The 24,235-nt window shown below is 44.4% G+C and overlaps 1 protein-coding gene and 1 non-coding gene across 7 annotated transcripts in view; one reads left to right on the forward strand and one right to left on the reverse strand.

Moving 5' to 3' along the window:
* RGS7 (regulator of G protein signaling 7) overlaps window positions 1-24,235 on the reverse strand; it is a 143,751-nt gene that overhangs the window by 36,712 nt on the left and 82,804 nt on the right. For all 6 annotated transcript variants that reach the window (XM_038760827.1, XM_038760826.1, XM_038760823.1 and 3 more), the window contains 6 exons: window positions 16,634-16,740; window positions 14,585-14,636; window positions 8,964-9,028; window positions 5,827-5,903; window positions 5,105-5,186; window positions 248-322 (listed from right to left, as the gene is read on the reverse strand). In XM_038760827.1, the coding sequence (XP_038616755.1) occupies window positions 248-322; window positions 5,105-5,186; window positions 5,827-5,903; window positions 8,964-9,028; window positions 14,585-14,636; window positions 16,634-16,740 (458 nt within the window). The remainder of the gene's footprint in view (window positions 1-247; window positions 323-5,104; window positions 5,187-5,826; window positions 5,904-8,963; window positions 9,029-14,584; window positions 14,637-16,633; window positions 16,741-24,235) is intronic.
* On the forward strand, window positions 21,787-21,924 carry LOC119941095. Its single transcript, XR_005455126.1, has one exon. It is a non-coding gene; the product is annotated as a small nucleolar RNA SNORA7 (small nucleolar RNA).

The raw sequence follows: 24,235 nt of genomic DNA on the forward strand, positions 1-24,235 counted from the left end.
GAGCCATTGAGTACAGTGCCTGGCATTTAGTAAGCACTTAATAAATACCACAATTACAAACGGCGGAGCAGGAATTCAAACCCAGTTCCTTCTAACTCCCAGGCCCAGGCTCTAGCCACTAGGCCATGCTGACTTTGCCCAGCAAAGGCTGTGGGATGGCTAAATGGGTTGTGTCCCAAGGCTCAGAGTAGCTTTGCGACACACACATTCAGTCTGGAGGATGATAGCCGCAAGCTGCCTCTCTTACCTTCCGGGTTTTGTGGGGATTCTTCATTCGGGATGACTTCTTGATATCCACTTCAGTGGTGTTCACACACCCGGGCTGCAAGAGGTAAACAGAAGGGGGAAACCCATTTGAGAAGACAGACTCGGGGCAATTTCTCAGAATATCGATGACCGGAGCTGAGAAAACCATGTGTTTTCATTGACAACGATAAGCTCTGTAAATTTCTCTGTCTCCCCAGTTCAAATGTAAGCTCCTTGTGGTCAGGGAACATGTCTTGTGCTTCTGTGGAACTTTTCCAAATTTCTGGTACAGTGCACTGAGCTCAGCGGGTGTTCAATAAATACCATTACCCTCACCACCACCTTTAAGCTGACTTACTATCAGCTAGAATTGTTTTTTAAAGAATTGGCTTTCCTCCCATTCTTAAACCTCTCTGTCCCATAATAGAATTCAGGAAGGAAAACAGAGAGGGAAGTTCTTAAACTTGGGTTTTCCAGTGGCAGGAAGAAATGTTTTCTCTCAGACATTGCCCCACTGAACCTTTTCACCCTCTGAACCAACAAAAATATATGGAGATACGACCTACTGGAAAGATTTAGTGTCCAACCTGATAAGTCTGTATCCACTCCAGGACTTAGTACAATGCCTGCCCATCACTTAACAAATACCATAAAAAAATTAATCCATACTTGTTTGTTGAGTCCCGTGTGGGACAGAGACATCTCGAATCTACCTCAGTGCTCAATACCATGTCTGGAACAGTGTTTGTGCTTAACAAAGACCAGAAAAAATAGTTAATGTTCCTCCCAGATACCCAATAAACTATTGGGGAATCACAATTCAGTGGTGCAGAGTTTAGGGGTTAACTTTTGAGACTTGATTTGTGGGGTAGGTGATAAAGAACCCTGGAGAAGACTGTAAACTCCTTGAAGATGGGGACCATGTCTACTGTACAGCATCATTTACTACCGACAAGGTCAGCTCATTGTCCACGCCAATTCCTCAATATGTACGCGTCAAGACCACTTTTATACTTTTTGTTTCCCAGCCCAATAATTTCCAATTTTCCCCCAGCTGAGGTTTCTGCTGTAGAGAAAGCCAACTTCTATATAAATCCAAATCCAAATCTTTCTTTGCAGTCGTGACAAAGGAAACCTATTCTGTGACTCAGATCTTTGTCTTGGGATCAAAAAATATTTTGACACCACAGCTGTACTGAGTCTCTGTGAGAATTTCTGAAATGAAGCTGTTCTTTTTAGCATCCTGGTGGCAACAGCGTCGCCTGCCTTTGGTACCTATCTATGAATAGATTGAGAGATGAAATCTCCTAGTGGAAGTGCCAGGATGCTATTAACAGCAACTGTGGACCCAAAGAACATGAAAGTCTGCAGTCTCGCTTTTAAAGGGGGTCAGAAGAATGCAAAGGATATAGGATTAAAAACAGATGACGAAGGAAGAAGGAACATGAAGGAGAAGACAAAGGAGATGAAGGAAAAGAGGAGAAGGAGAAGAAAAAGGAGGAGGAGGAGGAAGAGAAAGAGGAGAAAGAGGAGGAAGAGAAGGAGGAAGAGGGAGAGGAGGAGGAGGAGGAAGAGTATCTAAATGTTTAGGGCATAGAGACTCAAATGCATAGGTGATGAAGAAGGGAGGGAGAATAAATTGGGGAAATGAGAGATTAATCAGGGAAGGCTTCCAGGATGAGATGTGATTGTCATAGAACTCTAAGGTAACAATTTTTAATGGTATTTATTAAGCCATTGAAACAGACACTATACTGTGCCAGATACTGTACTAAGCACCAGGGTAGATGCAAAATAATCAGAAGTGAAACGACTTGCCCAAGCTCACAAAGCAGACAAGTGGCAGAGGCAGGATTAGAACCCAGGTCCTCTGACTCCCAAGCCCAGGCTCTATCCAGAAGTCATGGGTTCAAATCCCAGCTCTGCCAATCGTCAGCTGTGTGACTTTGGGCAAGTCACTTAACTTCTCTGTGCCTCAGTTACCTCATCTGTAAAATAGGGATTAAGAATGTGAGCCCCACGTGGGGCAATCTGATCACCTTGTATCTTCCCCAGTGCTTAGAACAGTGCTTTGCACATAGTAAGCGCTTAACAAATGCCATTATTATTATTATTATTATTATCCACTGAGCCACGCTGCTTCTCCACATCAGTAGCTGAAGTAATGGTATTTATTGAGCACTTACTAGGTTTTGTGCTCTGTACTGACCATTCGGGAAAGAAGCACACAACCTGTTCCTTGCCCACAAACTGCTTATCCTCTAACTGGGTGCTTTTCAACGGCTTTCAAGAAATGTCAAAGCTTCGTTGACTCTGAACAAAATAGCCATTCTGTTTATTTCCTTGAACAGTTCAGTGTAGGGTCCTGGTTGAAGAATGTGGCCAAGATTAAATAAGTTATAAACAAATTCCACGCTCGTTAAATTGTTCATAAGAGAAATCCAATCCTGCCTGTTTGTCCTTAGTTGAATCCCATCTGGAAACTTATTTCCTAGAGTTATTTCAGAACCCCATCAAATTAGTGAGACTGGGAGATTAGATAAATTGTTTTCATATGTGCATGTCACACCTGGTTTCGCGGAACTCACTGGTGTAGGTGAAGACAAAGCTGGAGCATCAGTATACATGCTGATCATTCTTTGGGTGGAGAAATGATTTATATTGCAGGGAAAAGCAGCACACTTTCATTTCTTTTAAAGAAGCCATTGTTCAGAGCTGAGCTTTAAAATGGAATCCTAAACTCTAGGGGAGAGTAAATGGTTTTGGTCTAAACACATGTTTCCTCCTGCTGAATCTCTGATAATAGTTCTGAGTAAAAGTCTTGAATAGGAACTGTTTCAGGAATTGACAAAGTTGGGATGGTTTTAAAAAAAAGTAGCACTGAGGCTGAAGTGTTTTTTGTGGTATTTGTTAAGCGCTTACTAGGTGACATATACATACTAAGTCCTAGGTAGACACAAGCTACTCAGGTTGGAAATAGTCCATGTCCTACATGGAGCTCACAGCCTTAATCCCCATTTTACAGATGGGGAAACTGAGGCATAGAGAAGTTAAGTAACTTGCCCAAGATCACCCAACAGGCAAGTGGCAGAGCCAGGATAGAACGTAGGTCCTCTGACTCCCCAGATCCATGCTCTTTCCACTAGGCCACACTGCTTCTCTAATTAAGAATTTACTATGTGCCAGGCACTGTACTAAGTGCAGGGATAGCATATTCTTTGTCTCATCCGTGGTTCACAGTCTAGAAGGGAGGGAGAACTGAGGCCCAAAGAATCAAGGCCCACATCCTCCTCTACAGTGCTGTTCTCTTTTCACCCCCACAATCACAGTGAAAAGTTAGCTCAGGGCAAAGGGGAGTTAAAGTATGCATCGTTATGTTGTACTACTGTAAATCTGCAAAAAGCATACAGGAAACTTCAAGAGGTTATTTTGTCCGAATACTGTTTCTTCCAAAAAATATATGGGAATAATAATAATAATGATAATAATAATAATGACATTTATTAAGCACTTACTATGTGCAAAACACTGTTCTAAGCTCTGGGGAGGTTACAAGGTGATGAGGTTGTCCTACGGGGGGCTCACAGTCTTAATCCCCATTTTACAGATGAGGTAACTGAGGCCCAGAGAAGTGAAGTGACTTGCCCAAAGTCACACAGCTGACAATTGGTGGAGCCGGGATTTGAACCCGTGATCTCTGACTCCAAAGCCCATGCTCTTGCCACTGAGCCACGCTGCTTCTCTATAATGATGGTATTTGTTAAGCACTTACTATGTGCACAGCACTGTTCTAAGCACTGGGGGGGATGCAAGGTGATCAGGTTGTCCCACATGGGGCTCACAGTCTTAATCCCCATTTTACAGAAGTGGGAACTGAGGCCCAGAGAAGTTAAGTGACTTGCCCAAAGTCACAGAGCCGACAATTGGAGGAGCCGGGATTTGAACCCATGTCCTCTGACTCCAAAGCCCGTACTCTTTCCACTGAGCCATGCTGGGAAGGAGGCTCGATATTTTCCAAAGGTAGAAAAAGCAGTCAATTATCTCAATTTTCAAGGCTTGGCAACCCATAAGCACTAGGAACATTTTACAGAAGGCTGAGTATTTAAGGTAATAATATTGAATAATTATGGCATTTCTTAAGCCCTTACTTTATGCCAGGCACTATTCTAAGCACTAGGCACTGTTCTAAGCACTGGATAGCAAGGACTGACCCTCTGAGTAGAAATCGACCATTCGATAGATCATTCCACATCAAAAGGTTCTCCGACAGCAGGTCTCACACTACCTAAACAGGTAAAGTTGTCATTCCAAGCGACAATCTGTATGTTTAATCAATCAGATCCATCAAAAGCATACGTGAAGAGTGTGACTGCTAGCAGAGAAGCAGCATGGCCCACTGGATAGAGCCTGGGCCTGGGAGTGAGAAGGATCTGGGTTCTAATCCTGGCTCCTCCACCTGTGTTCTGTGTAACCTTGGGCAAGTCACTTCACTTCTCTGGGCCTTGGTTCCCTCATCTGTAAAATGGGGATCAAGACTGTGAGCCTCATGTGGGACATGGACTGATTAGCTTGTCTCCTAATACAGCGCTTAGTACATAGTACTCAGTACATAGTAAGCACTTAATAAATACCACTGAAAAAAAATCACCACACTGAGCACCAGGGAGAGTACGAGAGACTGAGTAGATATGATCCTTGCCTTTCAGGAATTTATAATGTACGGAGGGACAGACACTGAAATAATTTGTAGATAGGAAGAAGGACGGGTGTGTATATATAAATGCGTGTGTGTGTTTGTGTGCGTGTGTGTATGTTAGAACACAAGTGTTTAGGTTGTTTCAGAAGAGTGTTTACTCACCACAGGTCTGTGTACATCCCAAAATGCTCTTTCTTGGCTATCAAGTATCTTCCTTTCTATCTTGTCTCTTTTCTTGTCAACTCTGTCAATTTTGTGACACAGGTAAAGGAAACAGCATTAATTGGTGGACAACTCACAGAGACGTTCATTTACCCATTCAATGGTATTTATCGAGCGCTTACTGTGGGCAGAGCACTCTACTAAGCCAGGACTTCTGAGAAATGACTGGAGACCTTCAAGGACTGAAAAATGCGGAGACATCCAGTGAGGTTGAGAAACGTGTAGATATTCTCAAAAATTGAGAGATGTTCAGATGCACAGTAATATTATGGTACTTGTTAAACACTTAGTGTGTGAAAAGCACTGTGGTAGATACAAGGTAATCAGCTTGGACACAGTCCCTGTCCCACATGGGACTCCCACTCTTAATCCCCACTTTACAGAAGAGGTAACTGAGGCCTAGAGAAGTAAAGTGACTTATCCAAGGACGCACTGCAAACGTAGCAGAGCCGGGATTAGAACCCGGGTCCTTCGGACTCCCAGGCCTGTGCTCTGTCCACTGAGCCGGACTGCTTCAGAGGCTGAGAAATGTGAAGAATCTCTCAAAGATTGAGAGATGAGCAGACGTTCTCTAAGACCGCGGAACGCGTAGATACCCACAAAACCGGAAAAGTGCGTAGACACCCACAGAGGCCGAGACCAGAGTAGCCACCGAGACTCACTTGGCTTGTGCTTCCGCCTGCATGAAGATGAACTCCCATTTCCGGGCAAAAGCTCTCTGCAACCTCGCCAGACTCTCCTGCAAAATTAGATCGCAAGTTTAGAAGAGGTCGCGATGAACTAGACCTCCCAAATCCTGTCCTATCCAGCAGCTGTACAATGTACAATGAGGATGAGTGATAGCTTTAATTCTATTTGTTCTGACTATTTTGACACCCGTCTACATGTTTTGTTCTGTTGTTCTGTCTATTTTGACACCTGTCTACATGCTTTGTTTTGTCATCTGTCTCCCTCTTCTAGACTGTGAGCCCGTCATCATCATCATCATCATCATCAATCGCATTTATTGAGCGCTTACTATGTGCAGAGCACTGTACTAAGCGCTTGGGAAGTACAAATTGGCAATATATAGAGACAGTCCCTACCCAACAGTGGGCTCACAGTCAAAAAGGGGGAGACAGAGAATAAAACCAAACATACTAACAAAATAAAATAAATAGAATACCTATCTCATTGCCCCCCCCCGCTACTGCTTAGTGACCCCGCTCTTTTTTTATGGTATTTGTTAAGCACTTATTATGTGCCAAGCACTGTACTAAGTGCTGGGGTGGGAATAAGCTAATCATTTTGGACACCATCCCCATCCTGCATGGGGCTCACAGTCTCACCCCCATTTTACAGATGAGGGAAGTGAGGGCCAGAGGCTAAGTGACCCACCCGGAGCCACAATTAGAACCCAGTCATTGGGTAGGGACCGTCTTTATATGTTGCCGACTTGGACTTCCCAAGCGCTTAGTACAGTGCTCTACACAGAGTAAGTGCTCAATAAATACGACTGAATAAACAAATAATAGAGCTACACCTGGACTGAACCTAGAATATAGACTATCAGCTCATTCTGGGCAGGGTCGGGTCTGCTAATTCTGTGATATTGTATTCATTCATTCATTCAATTGTATTTATTGAGCGCTTACTGTGTGCAGAGCACTGTACTAAGCGCTTGGGAAGTACAAGTATAGTACAGTACAACATAGTACTGGATAGTATAGTATAGTACAACATATAGAGACGGTCCCTACCCAACAGCGGGCTCACAGTCTAGAATTGTACTCTCCCAAGCGCTTAGTACAGTGCTGTTAACATAGTGTGCTCAATAAATATCATTGATTGATTCCTGCTTTTGAAACCTAGCTCGTTGTGGGCAGGGAATGTGTCTGTTTATTGTTGCATTGTACTCTCCCTAGGACTTAAGACAGTGCTCTGCACACAGTAAGCACTCAATAAATACGATTGAGTGAATGACCTAACCTAACTCCATCCCCAATGTTTTTTAACCTGCACATAGGAGAGCTAGCCTGGATAGCAACAATAATAATAATGGTATTTATTAAGTGCTCACTATGTGCTGTTAACATAGTAAGCACTCAATAAATATCACTGATTGATTGATTCCTGCTTTTGAAACCTAGCTCGTTGTGGGCAGGGAATGTGTCTGTTTATTGTTGTATTGTACTCTCCCTAGTGCTCAGAACAGTGCTCTGCACACAGTAAGTGCTCAATAAATACGATTGAGTGAATGAACTAACCTAACCCCATCCCCAATGTTTTTTAACCTGCACATAGGAGAGCCAGCCTGGATAACAATAATAATAATAATGGTATTTATTAAGTGCTCACTATGTGCCAAGCACTATTTTAAGTGCTGGGGTAGATACAATTTAATCAGGTCAGACACAACGCTTTCCCCCACGGGGCTCACATTCCGAGTAGGAGAGAGTAAGATTTAATCCCCATTTTCCAGATGAGGTAACTGAGGCACAGAGAAGTTAAGTAACTTGCCCAAAGAGCAGACACCTGGCAGACCCAAGATTAGAAACCAGGTCCTCGAACTCCCAGGCTGGTCTTCTTTCCGCTAGGCCATGCTAACTGATTTTGTTTAAACACAATTAGCAACAAACAACTGTCACACTGCCTAAAACAAGTAGCATCATTTTTCAGGATTATGCTAATATCAGTCAGTGGTACTTATGGAGTGTTTTCCAAGTGCAAAGTACTGTACTAAGCACTCGGGGGAGTACAGTACAACAGAGTTGGTAGACACATTCTACCAACTAATAGGACCCAAGAAAACTAAATGAGCCAGAGCGATTGATGCAACTGCAGATGAAGGAAGAGGAAATGATCAGTCATGGCAGCCTTACTGAAGGTTTGATTCCCAGGCCACGTCTCCAACTCCCCCTCGAATGACAGCCAATCTTTTTTCTCCCATTCCCTCTGTCTCTACAGTACCAGCATACTAATTTCAGTACTCTCTAAGCAGCCAAACACCTGAAGAGGGTAAAATCCGTTTCTTTGGGAGAAATATCTGATGACTACTTTAGTGGCCTTGTCTTTGGGGTCTTTGTGGGCAGGGAATGCCTTGGTGATATTGTATTGTACTCTCCCAGGCGCTTAGTACAGTGCTCTGCCCACAGTAAGTGCTCAATAAATACCACTGAGGGATTGACTGCACTTCACCTGAAAGGGAAGATTTTCGGTGCCTCAAATTATTACTTCAACTATCCGTAATCTGTTTTAATGTCTGTCTCCTCCTGTAGACTGTAAACTCCTTGTAGGCAGGGATTGAGTCTACCTGTTCCTTGGTGTTGTACTTTCTCAAGCTCTTAGTACAGTGCTCTGCATGCAGTGAGCACTCAATAAATGCCACTGATGGCTTGATTAAACATTTAGTTACACCCCATGGGGTGTTCAGAGCAGTTAAGCATTCCTCACTTGCTCCTGTTTGGGAACGGGTTGGGATGTGGAATAGGAAAGAGGTGAATCAACCCTTGGCCAGGTCTCCTCAAGAGGCCTTCCCTGATTTAAGCCCTCCTTCTGTGTCACCCTAACTTGCTCCCTTTATCCATCCATCCCCCTTCCCAACCCCACTGCACTTATGTCCATATCTGTCCGTATAAATAATTCATTTATTTAGACTAATATCCGTCTCCCCCTCTAGACTGTGGGCTCGCTGTGGGCGGGGAATGTATCCATTTATTGTTCTATTGTTCTCTCCCAAACCCGTAGCACTGTGCTTTGTACACAGTAGGCGTTCAGTAAGTACAATTGAGTGAATGAATGGATGGATGGATGTACTCACCGCTTCGTAGTCTGCCAGTTCCAGCCGGGCTTTGTTCTGCATTGTTCGTTTGCAGAGGTAAACGGCTGAAACACAGACCAATAATGCATCAGTTCTTGCCCGCTTTTTTCAGCAATGAAGAAGTACAGACACATATGCAGATAAGTGCTTACTGTGTGCAGAGCACTGTACTGAGCGCTCAGCAGGGAGTGCACCTCTGGTTCTTTGGTTCTATGTACCCTGCACACAGTAAGCACTCATAAATACCATTTATTGATTGATTAATGGTTTCATCTACCTTCCTGTAAAGGGCCTGGGTGTCAGAAGGACCTGGGTTCTAATTCCGACTTGGCTACTTCTCTGCCATGTGACTGTGGGCAAGTCACTTCTCTGGGCCTCTTTTACCTCATGAGAAAAGGAGACTGAATTCCTTTTCCTCATTATCCTGTGAGAATAATTGGATTTTCCGTTGAAGTGTTGTAGAATTGGGACATGCTCTGGAAAGACCACATGGCTTAGTGGAAAAAACACGGATCTTGGAGTCAGGAGCCTGGAATTAATCCCAGCTCTGCCACCAATTTGCTGGGTGCTCTTGGGTAAGTACTTTAATTTTTTATGGAATTAGCTAAACACTTACTATGTGCCAAGTAATGTAGTAAGTTCTGGGGGAGATACAAGATAATCAGGTTGAACACAGTCCATGTCCCACTTGGGGCTTAATCTCCATTTTATAGGTGAGGAAACTGAGGCACAGAGAAGTGAAGTGACTCACCCAAGGTCACATAGTAGACACGTGGTGGAATGGGGGTTAGAGTCCTTCTGACTCCCAGGCAGGTTCTTTCTCCATTAGGCCATGCTGATTCTCATTAAATTAAATATCCTCTCTGGATCAGTTTCCTCATCTGTAAAATGGGGATGAGCCCCCCAATTCTCCATCCTTAGAATGTGAACCCCAGGAACTACTTCCAGTCTGATGATCTTGTATCTACTCCAGTGTTTAGCCCATATTACTTCATAAATGACAGTATCATTATTATTATTATCACTATTAATAATAATTTAAAATCTCCCTGGGCCAGAATCTCTTCTGACTGGCATCTCTCTCGAGAGTTTTCCAGGAATATTTTTCTGTACTAGCAGCTTTAGGCTCTGAAAGTACTATGTACGAGGGAGACAGTTGAGCAATGACAGTATACAGACTTATATGTTGAAAGTGTAATCTTGAAATATTGAAAAAGTCATTTCACAAAATGTAGTTCCCAGAGTTCAAATGGAGGTTTATCTTCCAGCCCCAAAGGCTTAATTTCAGCTTTGAGTTCCTATAAAACCCTGTTGCAATATTTTTTTCTTGGAAACTATAAAGAGATAATTACAAAGTTTCAAATAAACAAGGGACAGAATAGATTTGGATGCTTAGTGGAAATGCTGTACTTTAAAAATCAAGTCTAAAATCAAGTTCTGAACCCTGTGATTGCTATTTTCTCTCTCTCACTCTCTCTTTCACTCTCTCTCTCTTTCTCTTTCTCTTTCCATCCCACCCTCACATACAGAGACAAAAAATATTGACATTACTTAAAAAGGCTAAATTTTATAGAGCTTAATGGGAGACCATGGGTGAGGATGGTGGTGGAAGAAAAAGGCAAGAAAAGGGGGGAGAGAGAAAAAGAGAGAAAGAGAGAGAGAGAGTGTGTCCTTGGGAAGACAGTTTCAGAATAAATTGTCAAGGCGAAAAGCAGGAAAGCAAATTCTAAGTACTGCAGGAAATTCTGAAGGAACAAATCATTTTAAAATAATTGCTAGAACTGTCTTTAACAGATAACAGAAATAATAGATTTTTACTATTGGAGAAAACAGGGAGACAGCAATACCTGGTTTCCATTGTGAAACCAGTAGTCAGGAAACCAGGGTTCTAATCCCAACTCTGCCATTAGCTGGCTGTGTGACCTTGGGTAAGTCACTTAACATCACTGTAAAAAGAGAATATGATCTCTCCTCTCCCTACCTCTTAGATGGTAAGGTGAATTAAGTTTAGGATAATGATCATTTAGAAAATTACAATCTGTCGTAAGATTGGCAGAATGGTTTCTGTCAGGGGAAATCCATGCCTGCCTCTGAAGAGGTAAGTAAGCTCGTGGATGGAGGGTCTCACACTGAGGGATTTTAAAAATTGGATGGAATGTTCTGCCTTGGAAAAAGGACCAACAGTTTCCAAGTGGGACACAATGGGTTGGAATGAATGGCTCTTTTGCAGAATGGAAAAGCGAGTTACTAGAGTTATCCTTAGGTATGAAAGGTGGGACTGATACTGGGAGTGTCTTTGGAAACAGATTCTCTTGCCCCTTTTCTGGCCTCTTCCCAACCAGGTGACTATTGCTTAAAAACCAGTGGTGAAGAGGGAAAAGTTACGGATTTGTGCTTGAGTTGTTTTAGCAGTAGTGGTGTGGTTTCACACAGAATCATCCTCAGTCTCCCACCCTGTTCCCCGGTGCATGGTGGACTCCGCTGCGCAAATGATGGTAGCCTGTGGGCTCGGAACAGCAGACGCCACTGTGCCTTCGACCATCTTATGTTGCCAACTTGTACTTCCCAAGCGCTTAGTACAGTGCTCTGCACACAGTAAGGGCTCAATAAATATGATTGAATGAATGAATGAATGAATGAATCTTGGTTAGCCATTGTTGAGAACGATCATCAGGCTGGCTTAGTAGGGGAAAGGAGTCGCATTTATTGATCACTTACTGTGTGCAGAGCACCATATTAAGCTCTTGGGATAGCACAGTATAAGAATATGATGGACACATTCCCTGCCCACAACGAGCTTAGACAATTTTTGGTAGATTTGGGGAATCAAAGCCAAAACATGAAACAGGGAAGGGGATTAAAGATTGTTTGTCAGTAACTCAACAAGCATATAAAACATTGACTGTTTTCATCTCTACGAATCATAAGTCAAAACAGAGCATTCTTTTTAACACTGCTTCTTCTCTCCCAGACGATGGGCGAGTTCATTTGAGTTCTAGGCTTCTGCTGATGCAAATAGTTGCTGTTTCCAGAGGAAACATGACACCACAATGAAATTAAAGTGGAGAAAATATTGAATGGTAAAGAGATAAAGTCCAATGCATTTTCCACTCATTAAGCAAGGCTTCTGGGGCTTTTGCATGTGGAAGCAAGAGTTGATCGTGGCAACAGCTCCTGGGATTCAACCGATCTGTACGGAGAGAGAAGCCAACTCCATAGACACGGCTCATTTCAGTTTAGGGTGAGTCTGTGCTGAGCCCGAGGAGAAAACACAGAAACACGGAGTCTAAAGAAATGATTAGCTGGGTTTTCAAAGGGAGATGGGAACCCAGTTTCCAGATGTGGATAACTTTTCCCAGTCACGATACCATCCCGTCTCCAAACTGGACAGCTCGGAGAGTGAAGATGAGGACAATGCGGTCCGTTTCCCAAAAAAGCAGTCTTGAAAATTAGATGAGAAGGAGACCAGGACAGGGGAGAATGTGTGGTCAGTAGGACTTAATTAATTGTATGTATTGAGTGCTTACTGAGTGCAGAGCACTGCACTAAGCGCTTGGGAGTGTACAACAGAACAATCTAGCAGACACATTCCCCACCCAAAACAAGCTTACAAGTCTAGAGGGGGAGACAGATTATTAATTGAAAAAAAAAAATTAGAGATTAGACATAAGTGGTGCGGGGCTGAGAGGGTGATGAATAAAGAGAGCAAGTCAGGGTGACGTAGAAGGGAGTAGAGAAGAGGAAATGAGGGCTTAGTCAAAAAAATCTTATAACAATTGAGGACCAGGAGAGGAAATTTCTTTCCAGGCTGTTTCCAAGCTGGGAAAAGGGGCTGGGAGAGAATTAAATGGGAAAGAGGGAGACAGAAAAGAAGAGAGAGACAGGACAGGGGACAGGCCAGCTGGAAACCAGACCTGCCTGATAAAACTGGATCAATGACCAGAAGAAACACCTTCTCTAACAGCACCGAATTCACTTAGAACAAAATCTGTGGTTTTCTTCCTAATTCCAGCAGCAAATCCCCAGCAGCCTGAAGTTTATTTTGGAGCCCAGATCCTATAACCACAAGAGGGGCTGGGCTTCCCCTAGTGTACAATGTAATAATAATAATAATAATAATAAATAATAATTATGGTACAGTAGAGCACTTACTATGTGCCAAGTATTATTCTAAGTGTTGGGCTAGGTACAAGTTAATATTAATAATAGTAATAATTATGCTACTTAAGTGCTTACTATGTGCCAAGCACTGTTCTAAGCACTGGGATAGATACAAGGTAATCAGGTTGTCCCACGTGGGGCTCTCAGTCTTAATCCCCATTTTACAGATGAGGTAACTGAGGCCCAGAGAGGTTAAGTGACTTGCCCGAAGTCACACAGCAGACAAGTGGTGGAGGTAGGATTAGAACTCAGATCCTTCTGACCCCCAGACCTGCACTCTATCACTAAGCCCCGCAGTTTCTCTCAGCCCTTCCATAGGCAAACCACAAAGCAAACCCATTTTCCCATGAACATCCTCGAAAGGGCTGATGGAGGTAGAGAAATTCAGTCATAACAATAAAGCACTTTCTTTGCTCCTGACAAACCAGGAGTAAACCTTCCATGTGGTGCAAGATCTGAGTTCTCACTGAATCCTTCTCAGGTTTCATTGCTTAATGAATCTCACACACACACACACACACACATACACACACACACACACATACACACACACGAAGGGAAGCCAGTCGTTATGCAAGGATAGTGTTTGATCATTTCCTTTAGTTCATCTTTCATTTAAAGGCCCACCCTACTTCTCACACTGTGAGCCCCATGCAGGAATAAATAATAATAATAATAATAATAATAATAATAATAATAATAATAAATGATTGAGTTATTTGTTAAGCACTTACTAGGTGCCAAACACTATTCTTACCGCAGGGGTAGATATGCGGTAATTAGGTTGGACACAGTCCCTGTCCCACATGGGGCTCACAGTCTTCATCCCCATTTTACAGATGAGGGAACTGAGGCTCAGAGAAGTGAAGGGACTTTACCTGAGGTCACACAGCAGACTCGTGGCAGAACCGGGATTAGAACTCATGCCCTGTGACTCCCACACCCGTGGTTTTTCCACTAGATTATGCTGCTACTAGAAGGAGTTGTTCTGAGCTGCTTCTCCTGTATCTCCCTGCAGGATTCAGTACAGTGCTGGGCACCAAGTAAGCACTTAACAAGTACCATCATCACTCACGGTGGCTAGCCGTCAGCTCCAGATTCCCGTCCCACTTTTCCTCCCCGTGAGAAAGCTCTAATAGCCCAAACCTCACCCGGATACGAAGCGAGGCATTAAAAAAAGCAAGTTGGATGTCCTGTCTGCCTGGGGATTTCACGAGCTATGATGTGAACAACAGTGAGACTGCCTAGAGTTGTGGAGGAGGTTTAAAAGAGAGCCCCGCTGGATGAGGTGATGATCCAGAGAACAAGCCAGGGTCAGGAGTGACCGGATTAATTTAATGACCACCCCACTCCCGCTTCCCCTTAATGACGGGTGACAGGTCAGATGGACAAAACTGATGCAGTCCCACAGATATCACGCGTCTCCCGACAGCAAACCGAGGAGAGACGTCCACACTAACCATAGTCTGTATTTTCCGGCTCCCAACAATTGGATGGCCAAAAATAGGGCGTCTAGGGAATGAAAAGAGAGAGGATACAGATTAGACAAATCAAGAACTGCAAAAGAGTTAGTTTTACAGTCTTTAGAGAGGCTGGTTCATTTGGGTCCATTTCCCTTTTGGGATGCGGGTCTGAGGTGACACCGTTTGACCTTTTAAATAGGTGGCCAAAGTGGTCTGGTGTTTTTCCCCCTTTTATTTGCTCTCTACTTGAACCGAGAAGTCGGAAGGCCGGTTTGGTCACTGCCTACTGAGAGCCAACAGTGGTTGAACTCCTTCCTCTCGGTGCCTCATCTGACTTCTGAAATGAAGAGGGTTGTGTTCTCAAGGGTCCTATTGTTTTACTTCACTGATCCAAAAGGAGGTGGAAGTGATTCCTGCACCATAATAATAACATCGATAATAATTGTGGTTTTTGTTAAGCACTCACTATGTGCCCAGCACTTTACTGAGTGCTGGGGTAGAGATGAGATCATCAGATCCCACTCAGATTCCAGGTCCGAGTAGGAGAGAGAACAAAGATTGAATCCCCATTGTGTGGATGAGGAAACCGAGGCACGGAGAGGTTAAGTGACTTCTCAAAAGTCACACAGTGGACAAGTAGCAAGGTCATGTAGACTGCCATCACTGGATCAGATCGCCCATCCATCCAGCCCCCATCTTTTGACTCTAGTGATGTCAGAGGCGACGAGTCCCCTGGTTCAAATGCAGGATGGCAGCCCTCTGGCACACCCAGTAGCTTCAGAGGAGCAGGAGGAGGATACGCGGGCCAAATGCTGACCAAGAGTCCAACTGGATCCTGAATCATAATCAATCAATCAGTAATATTTATTGAGCACATGCTGTATGCAGAACACTAAACTAAACAGTTGGGAGAGTACTATATAAAACAATAAAAAGACTCATTCCCTGCACACAAGGAGCTTAGAGCCTGCCATTTATAGGTTTGAAAGACAACGGCATCATTCCCATAAGGTCACGGCCCTCCTTGGCCAACAGCTCACTGGTGTTCCCTGAACAATCAATCAATCTATCAAGCAATGGTATTTATTGAGTGCTTGCCGTGTGCAGAGCACTGTACTGAGAGCTTGGAAAAGCCCAGTACAATCAAGCTTATAGACACAGTCGCTACCCACGAGGAGCTGACAGTCTCCAGGCTGAAAAGGACATAATTAGAGAAGCAACATGGTTCAGTGGAAAGAGCACAGGCTTTGGAGTCAGAGGTCATGGGTTTGAATCCTGGCTCCGCCACATGTCTGCTGTGTGACCTTGGGCAAGTCACTTAACTTCTCTGAGCCTCAGTTACCTCATCTGCAAAATTGGGATTAAGACTGTGAGCCCCCAGGTGGGACAACCTGATCACCTTGTGTCCCCCACCCTCAGCGCTTAGAACAGTGCTTCGCACATAGTAAGCGCTTAACAAATGTCATTATTATTATAATTAGCTAAAATTTCACATCTCCCCCAGGACACTGCACAGCTTAAGTCTTTTGGGAAGACATTCTACTTCAAAACTATTCCAAGTATCACCCAGGAGGATCTTCTCTTCCTTCACATCTTGCTTCTTAAACCACATGTTCCAAGCAACTCCCAGATGGAATCATGTCTGGGGTGCTACTGTACTCTCCCGAGAGCTTTGCACAATGTTCTGCACACCGTAAGGGGCTCAGTAAACATCCCTGATTGATCAATTAGGATGGCTCCCCTCCCCGGAATAGCACTAAATCATTGACTCGGTTGTCCCTGGAGAGAGTCATTTGAAATCTAAATAGAACAATCATCATTTGTGTGAATGATGCGATGAATGATAACTCTGATAATGAATCGTAATTATGAGTGATAACTTGAGGGTAATCTATTCATAGCAATAATCGAATTCACTTTAATCTCACCGGTTTATCTAAGCAGAAGTAAGAATGAGTACAGGCATTTTTTTTTTCCGCCAAAGTGCCCTAGGAATACGCTTCTGAGAGGAAGAATTGGAGAACACTTTCATAATTTGGTACTTACTTGGAAACGGTAAAAAGTGCTGTCATCCTTTAGCGTGAGAACGTGATCTGAGATGGGAAAGAAATAGCCATGGGCTGCCATTAAAGTTCCCAGGTGCAAGGCCTCCACTGGTACAAGGAAAGAAAAAACAAAACAAAACAGAAAGAACAGACGAAAGCTTTTATTTCTTGGATAAACAGCCAGGAGGAGATTTCGTCTCATTTCCTCTGATCATAGCCCACAATCTAAGCTCTGTGCATCCTGAAATCATTGCCTTTGGGGATGGATTTTCTCTAAAATAACCTGAAAGGCTGATGCTTCTATTAAAAGTCTTTTTAACCTAATCTTTTAGCTTCCCTTACAATCCCGGGATAATTCTCTCCTGGTCGGGTGACTATAGAAAGCCCAAGAGATAACATTATTCATCAGATCAAGTGTCCAGCTTCCCAGGATTGTCTTGGACAGGTACAAGATATAGAGAATGACTGGAAGAACGAGAACGTTTGTGAAACCGTGTGACCCAGTGACCAGAGAAGCAGCGTGGCTCAGTGGAAAGAGCATGGGCTTTGGAGTCAGAGGTCATGGGTTCGAATCCTGGCTCCGCCACATGTCTGCTGTGTGACCTTGGGCAAGTCACTTAAATTTTCTGAGCCTCAGTTACCTCATCTGTGAAATAGGGGTTAAGACTGTGAGCCCCACATGGGACAACTTGATCACCTTGTATCCCCCCAGCGCTTAGAACAGTGCTTTGCACATAGTAAGCGCTTAACAAATGCCATCATCATCATCATCATCACCACATGTCTGCTGTGTGACCTTGGCAAGCCACTTAACCTTTCTGGGCTTGAGTTCCCTCACATGTAAAATGGGGACTGTATTAAGGCACTGTACTAAGTGCTGGGGTGGATGCAAGCAGATCTAGTGGGACACATGGGACTCAGAGTCTAACTTGGAGCAACAACAAAGTACTGAATCCCCATTTTACAGATGAGAAAACTGAGGCGCAGAGAAGCAAAGTGACTCGCCCAAGGTCACACTGCAGGCGTGTGGCAGAGCTGGGATTAGAACCCACGTCTTCTGCCTGAAGCCCCTGGTAATGCGCCTCCAGAAGGCTTCCCTGGCATTTGGAGAAACTCCGTTCTTGCTTTTCTGTCTCCGGCCTTGGAGGAAAGGTAAGAGGTCTTGCTGAGGAGCTATGTGACAGCAGCTATTTGCTTCCATCTCACTCTTCTTGTATTTCATTTGGCTGTAAAATGACAGCGGGAGAAGGATTGAGGGGTGAATCAATGTCGCTAACTTGGCACTCTGAGGCGGTTGATGATTCTGTCCCTCAGTGACGTTCTGAGTCACTGATTTCCCTGCCGGGCACCAGATGAGGCCGGCCCCTCAATAATGGGGCACAGGGAAATCAAGCAGACAGCACGGGCTGGGTGGCGGGTTTTATGATCATTTTCATCGCTTATTCCTCTCACCAAACTGAGAACCTTAGAACAGTGCTTTGCACATAGTAAGCACTTAATAAATGCCATTATTATTAACCTGCAGGGTGGAGTGGATACAGCACAGGCCTGGGACTCTGCTTTGTGACCTTGGATAAGTCACTTCTCCGGCCCTCAGTTCCCTCATCTGCAAAATGGGGATTAAGACTGTGAGCCCTATGTGGGACAGGGACTCTGTCTAACGTGATGAGCTTGTTTCTACCCCAGCACTTAGTAGAGTGCCTGGCACATAGCAAGTACTTAACAAATAGCACAATTATTAATGTAATATAATTATTAATATAGGTCTCTGTGATTTCTACATCCCTATTCAGGGTGTATGAGAAGCAACACGGTATAGTGGATAGAGCCTGGGCCTGGACGTCAGAAGGTATGGGTTCTAATCCCAACTCCGCCACTTCTCTGCTGTGTGATCTTGGGCAAGTCACTTTACATCTCTCTGCCTTAGTGACCTCATCTGTAAAATGGGGATTGAGACTGTGAGCCCACGTGGGACAGGGACTGCGTCCGAGCCGATTTGCTTGTATCCACCCCAGCACTTGGTACAGTGCCTGGCACATAGTAAGGACTCAACAAATACCGCAATTATTAGTAGGGGATTGGAGGCACAGAGAGAGGATGTCACTTGTTCAAGGTCATAGGGTAGAGTGGAGGCAAAGTTCAAATTATGGGCCGTAGCCAAAGTCCTCCCCAAACCCCATTTCCACCAGGAAGCCTTCCCCAAATAATTCACCTCACCTTAAAATTATTTTATTTGTAGTAACATCTATCTCCCCTGCTTAGATTGTAAAATCACTGTGGATTGGCAATGTGTCTTCCAGCTCTGTGGTACTAAACTCTACCAAGCTCTTAGCGCAGTGCTCTGCACGTAGTAAGCACTCGGTAAATACCACTGATTGATCGATTGGGCCTTCCAAGCCAAGAGTTTAATGAGTCCAATATTCCACCAAGTTTATCCACCTTTCAATAGCACACCAGATGGCAGGGCAATATTACACATCTCCCTAATTAATCTTCCCTTTCAAGCGCCTCTTCACCCACGCAACTAAGTGAAGTTCAGCCTAGGAACCCAGAACGGAACATTAACGCCTCTTTGTTTCTGAAACAAGAAGGATGTCACCTTAACTCCCTTCACTTCAACCCGACTGTAGTCACCCCTGTGGATGTGTAAAATGTGTGCGTGTGTGTTGGGGGGGTGGATGAAAAGAAGGTGGGGCTTTTTAAAAGAGAGAAGGGAATGTGTGAATAGGAGTGAGGTTAGTGAGAAGGGTGGAAGTTCGGGTAAATTTTGTACCCTGGCTTTAGCTCTAACAGAATTCTTTCCTCAGCTGCCTTGTTTGCCAGGAGGTTAGGGAGTGAGAGAAGAAGGACACAAGCTGTTAGTCAGTCGAGCATATTTACTGAGCACTTACTGTGGGCAGAGCACTGTACTAAGTGCTTGGGGCAGTACACTAGAACAATTAACAGATATATTCCCTGCCCGCAGCGAGTTTATGGTCTAGTTTACAGTCCAGTTAACCCCAGTCAGTCCTGACATTGATCTCCCAACTTTTCCAGAAGAAAGCTCTAACTCCTTTCTGAACAAACAGCCGTCCTGTGATCAGTGATTAAGGTGAACCCTTTTTGATAGTCAAGTTCCCAGCACGGGCTCTTTATCGGATTGAATTTACCCCGCACGTAGTATAATGCTTGGCACGTAAGAAGCATTTAACAAATACCACAACAGTAACAGTAACAATAATAGAACACAGTGACAACCTGAACAAAGAATTATAACCATACCAAAAGGGCCATTAATGTCCATCCAGCCTGAAAATTGCCCAAATAGTTTCATGCTTATAAAGGCAAAGTTCTCCGATACTGGCATAAATTTGCCCTCCAATGGCACAGAGATTGGGGGAAATGAATTTTTTCTCCTTTCCCCAGCACACCACTTTCAATTCTAACCCAGCTACTTTAGGTTAGACAGCTCAGCTTATTCATTTATTCATTCAATAATGATAATAATAATAATAATAATGGCATTTGTTAAGCGCTTACTATGTGCAAAGCACTGTTCTAAGTGCTGGGGAGGTTACAAGGGGATCAGGTTGTCCCACGGGGGGCTCACAGTCTTCATCCCCATTTTTCAGATGAGGTAACAGGCTCAGAGAAGTTAAGTGACTTGCCCAAGGTCACACAGCAGATATGTGGCAGAGCCGGGATTCAAACCCATGACCTCTGACTCCAAAGCCCGTGCTCTTTCCACTGAGCCACCCTGCTTCTCTCAGATTCAAGACAGTGAATCTGTTGTGGGTAGAGAAAGTGTCTGTTAATTATTGTATTGTACTCTCCTAAGCATTTAGTAGAGTGCTCTGCACATAGTAAACGCTCAACAAATAAGACTGAATGGAATACGATTGAATTCATTCATTCATTCAATTGTTTGCTTACTCACTCATCAGTATTTGAAATTACCTAGTTTGCAGAGCACTATATTACTAACAATAATAATTGTGATATTTACTAAACACCTCCTATGTACCAAAGACTTGTGCTAAGCACTGGGGAGATGCAGATAATCAGACGTGACAGTTCTTGAGCCATATGGGGTTCATGGCTTAGCGGATAGAGCACGGGATGGGAGTCAGAAGGTCATAGATTCTAATCCTGACTCTTGTCTGCTGTGTGACCTTAGGTAAGTCACCACACTTCTCTGAGCCTCGGTTACCTCATCTGTAAAATGGGGATTGAGACTGTGAACCCCACGTGGGACAGGGACTGTGTCCAACCCAGTTGGCTTGTAACCACCCCAGAGCTTAGTACAGTGCCTGGCATATAATAAGCGCTCAACAAATACCACAATTATTATTTTTACAATTGAAGAACTGGCAAAAGCAGGCATCTTATCACATTTTACAGATGAGGCTCGGAGAGTTTATGTGAGTTATGCAAGGTCACACAGCAAGTGAGTGGTGGAGCTGGGATCAGAACCCAAGTTTCCTGACTCGCAGCCCCTGGCTCTTTTCAGTAGGCCATGCACATGGGGAAAAAAAAAATTAAAAGACATGATCTTGTCCTCAAGAAGCTTACGATCTAAGGGAAGAGAAAATCCAAATTGTATACAGTGGAGACAGGGAATAAATGTTTTCATTGCTCTCCATTAATAATACCCTGAACTAAAATAGCTCTGTTATTTTTTCAAAGAACTCTTATGATAGTCATTTTGTTTGGTTCCTGCAACAATCCTCTGAGGTCGAGAAAGGCAAGTATTAATTATCCCCGCTGAGAACATGACTTAATTTTTTTTAAATGGCATTTATTAAGCGCCTACTAAATGCTAAGCGCTGGAGTAGATACAAGAAAGCTAAATGGAACACAGATCCTGTCCCACACGAGGCTCCCAGTCCAAGAGGGAAGGAGAACAGGTATTTAAGCCCCATTTTACAGTTGAGGACACTGAGGCATAGAGAAGTGAAATGACTTGCCCAGGGTCACCCAGCAAGCCGACATTAGAACCCAGGTCCTTTGATTCCTCTGGACCGGGCTCTTTTCACTAGGCCACGCTGTTTCTCAGCTGTGGGCAGAGCACTGTCCCGAATCAATCAATCGACAAATCAATTAATGGTATTTATTGAGCACTAGTTATGAGCAGAGCACTGTACTGAATCAATAAATCAACGGTATTGATTTAGTCACCTCTTAGTGTCTTAAATGGAGAGTTTCCAGTACTCTACCAGTCTCGGCTATGGGAGGGAGAATCGAGCAGGGGCCTACCCATTCCATTCCTAGCTTGGGCAGTGGCTAGCGTGTGGAAGGCAATCTGCTACAAGTCAAAACTCACCCATGCTGGGCAGCAGAGGCACGGGAGATAGTCGAGGGCGAAGATTTGAGTTTCCTGGGTGGAAGGCGGCAGTGGTAAACCACTTCCAGATTATTGCCAAGAAAACTCTGTGGATCCACTACCAGAACAATTGCAGATGGAGAGCGGGGCGTTCTGAGAGAGACATGTCCGTAGTGTCGCTAGGGTCGGAAACGACTCAACGGCATAAGGCAAGATCGATTTAGTGCTTGCTAGGCTCAGAGCACTATACTGAGTGCTTGGAAGAGTTCAATAAAACAGACTTAGCAGACATATTCCCTGCCCTCAATAAACTTACGGTCTAGAGGGGGAGATGGACACTAATATAAATAATTTATGGTATATAATTTAAAGACACGAGCGTAAGGTTTGGGAAATTAGGGCCAATTCCTGCCCTCAAGGAGCGAACTACCTAGCTCCCAGTGAAAATTCTGGGAGTAGTAGGTGGATGAAAAAGTCGACAGGAGATCTCGCCATCTGTTCGTCCTTGCAGGCACCAGAAGGAACGGAATATTGGTGATGGACTCCGGCCCACCGCCGCCCTAGTTCGGCTCGAACAGCTGCTGCCTACGGGATTCGCGGATGAAAATAATACGAAGCTCAATCTGCTTGGCACCGTGTACGAGAGTCTCACAAAAATAGCACGAGGTAGGCCTCACTGGTTGCTCAGCAGCTCCAGAATGAGAGCAGATTTAAGGGAAGCGGTGTGGCCTAATGGATAGAGCCCGGGACTGGGAGTCAGAGGACCTGGGTTCTAATCTCAGCCCCTCCACTTAATAACTGTGGTATTTGTGAAGCACCTACTTATGTGCCAGTCACCATATTAAGCGCTGGGGTGGATGCAAGCAGATCACGACCTACACAGTCCCTGTCCCACGTGGGGCTCACAGTCTCAAATCCCCATTTTACAGATGAGGCGACTGAGGCCCAGAGAAGTGAAGTGACTTGCCCAAGGTCACACAGCAGACACGTGGCAGCACTGGGATCAGAACCCGGGTCTTTCTGAGTCTCAGGCCTGTGCTCTGTCCACTTTGCCATGCTGCATTTGTCCGCTGTGTGATCCAGGACCAGTCACTTCACTTCTCTGGGCCTCAGTGACCTCATCTGTAAAATGGGGATTAAGACTGTGAACCCCACCTGGGACAGTCTGATAACCTTGTATCTCCCCCAGCGCTTAGAACAGCGCTTGGCATACGGTAAGCATTCAACAAATACCATCATTATTATTATTTTAAGACTGAGAGGCAGGGTAGGAGAAGAAAACTGGTGAGAGCCTGAAAAGCAGTGAGAGGAAGAATGGAAATTATTTCATCAAAACTGCTAAGAACTGGGACAGAGGAGGAGAAGGTGAGAGGCGGAACACAGAGTTGGGGGAGGGGGTGAGTTAATTCTCCGAGGGCCTGTTGCATGCAGGACCTGTGAGAGTGTAGTAGAAGTGAAGAAATATGATCTCAAGGGACCTTAAGCCTTCCTCTTCTTCCTCCCTTCCTCTCCTCCTCCTCTTTTTTTCCCCCAATTTCTTTATTGCTCCATTGAATTCCTAATTTGTGGGCCCCGCAAATTGTGCAAAGAAGTGTGCAAAGAGAATTAGCATGGCTCAGTGGAAAGAGCCCAGGCTTTGGAGTCAGAGGTCATGGGTTCAAATCCCAGCTCCGCCAACTGTCAGTTGTGTGACTTTGGGCAAGTCACTTCACTTCTCTGTGCCTCAGTTACCTCATCTGTCAAATGGGGATGAAGACTGTCCCCGTGGGACAATCTGATCACCGTGTAACCTCCCCAGTGCTTAGAACAGTGCTTTGCACCTAGTAAATGCTTAATAAATGTCATTATTATTATTATTGTGATTACTAAGTGGGGCAGTTATGACAGGCCAAGTGGCATTCTGATTTTATCCGTGCCTGTTGCAAGGGAGTGCTGAGGTCTGCTTCCTTGAGGAGTGCTTCTGTCGTGGTTTAGTTGGCAGGGCTGAAACATCAGCCGGCACGGCACAGATTCACGATGGATAGGAAAAGTCTCCCATGAGGTCCTCTTACATGCACATGCACACGGCTATGATACCCAACGCTTTTCACTTAGGATGTCACCTCACAGGATCTCCAAGAACTCTCTCTGTGAAACAGAGGCAGTAATTCTGGTCACTTCGCCGCCGCCTTGCTCCGGCGTGAAGATGAATGGGGTGATATGCTTGTAGCGTTTGGACTGCTCTGAGTGCAGGACGGTATTAAACTAAGAAACATTATTTTAAAGATGGGTGGGAGCAGAGGAAGGAAGAGGAAGTGTCCC

Source organism: Tachyglossus aculeatus, chromosome 19, assembly GCF_015852505.1.
Source record: "Tachyglossus aculeatus isolate mTacAcu1 chromosome 19, mTacAcu1.pri, whole genome shotgun sequence".
In the NCBI taxonomy this organism is placed as follows: domain Eukaryota; kingdom Metazoa; phylum Chordata; class Mammalia; order Monotremata; family Tachyglossidae; genus Tachyglossus; species Tachyglossus aculeatus.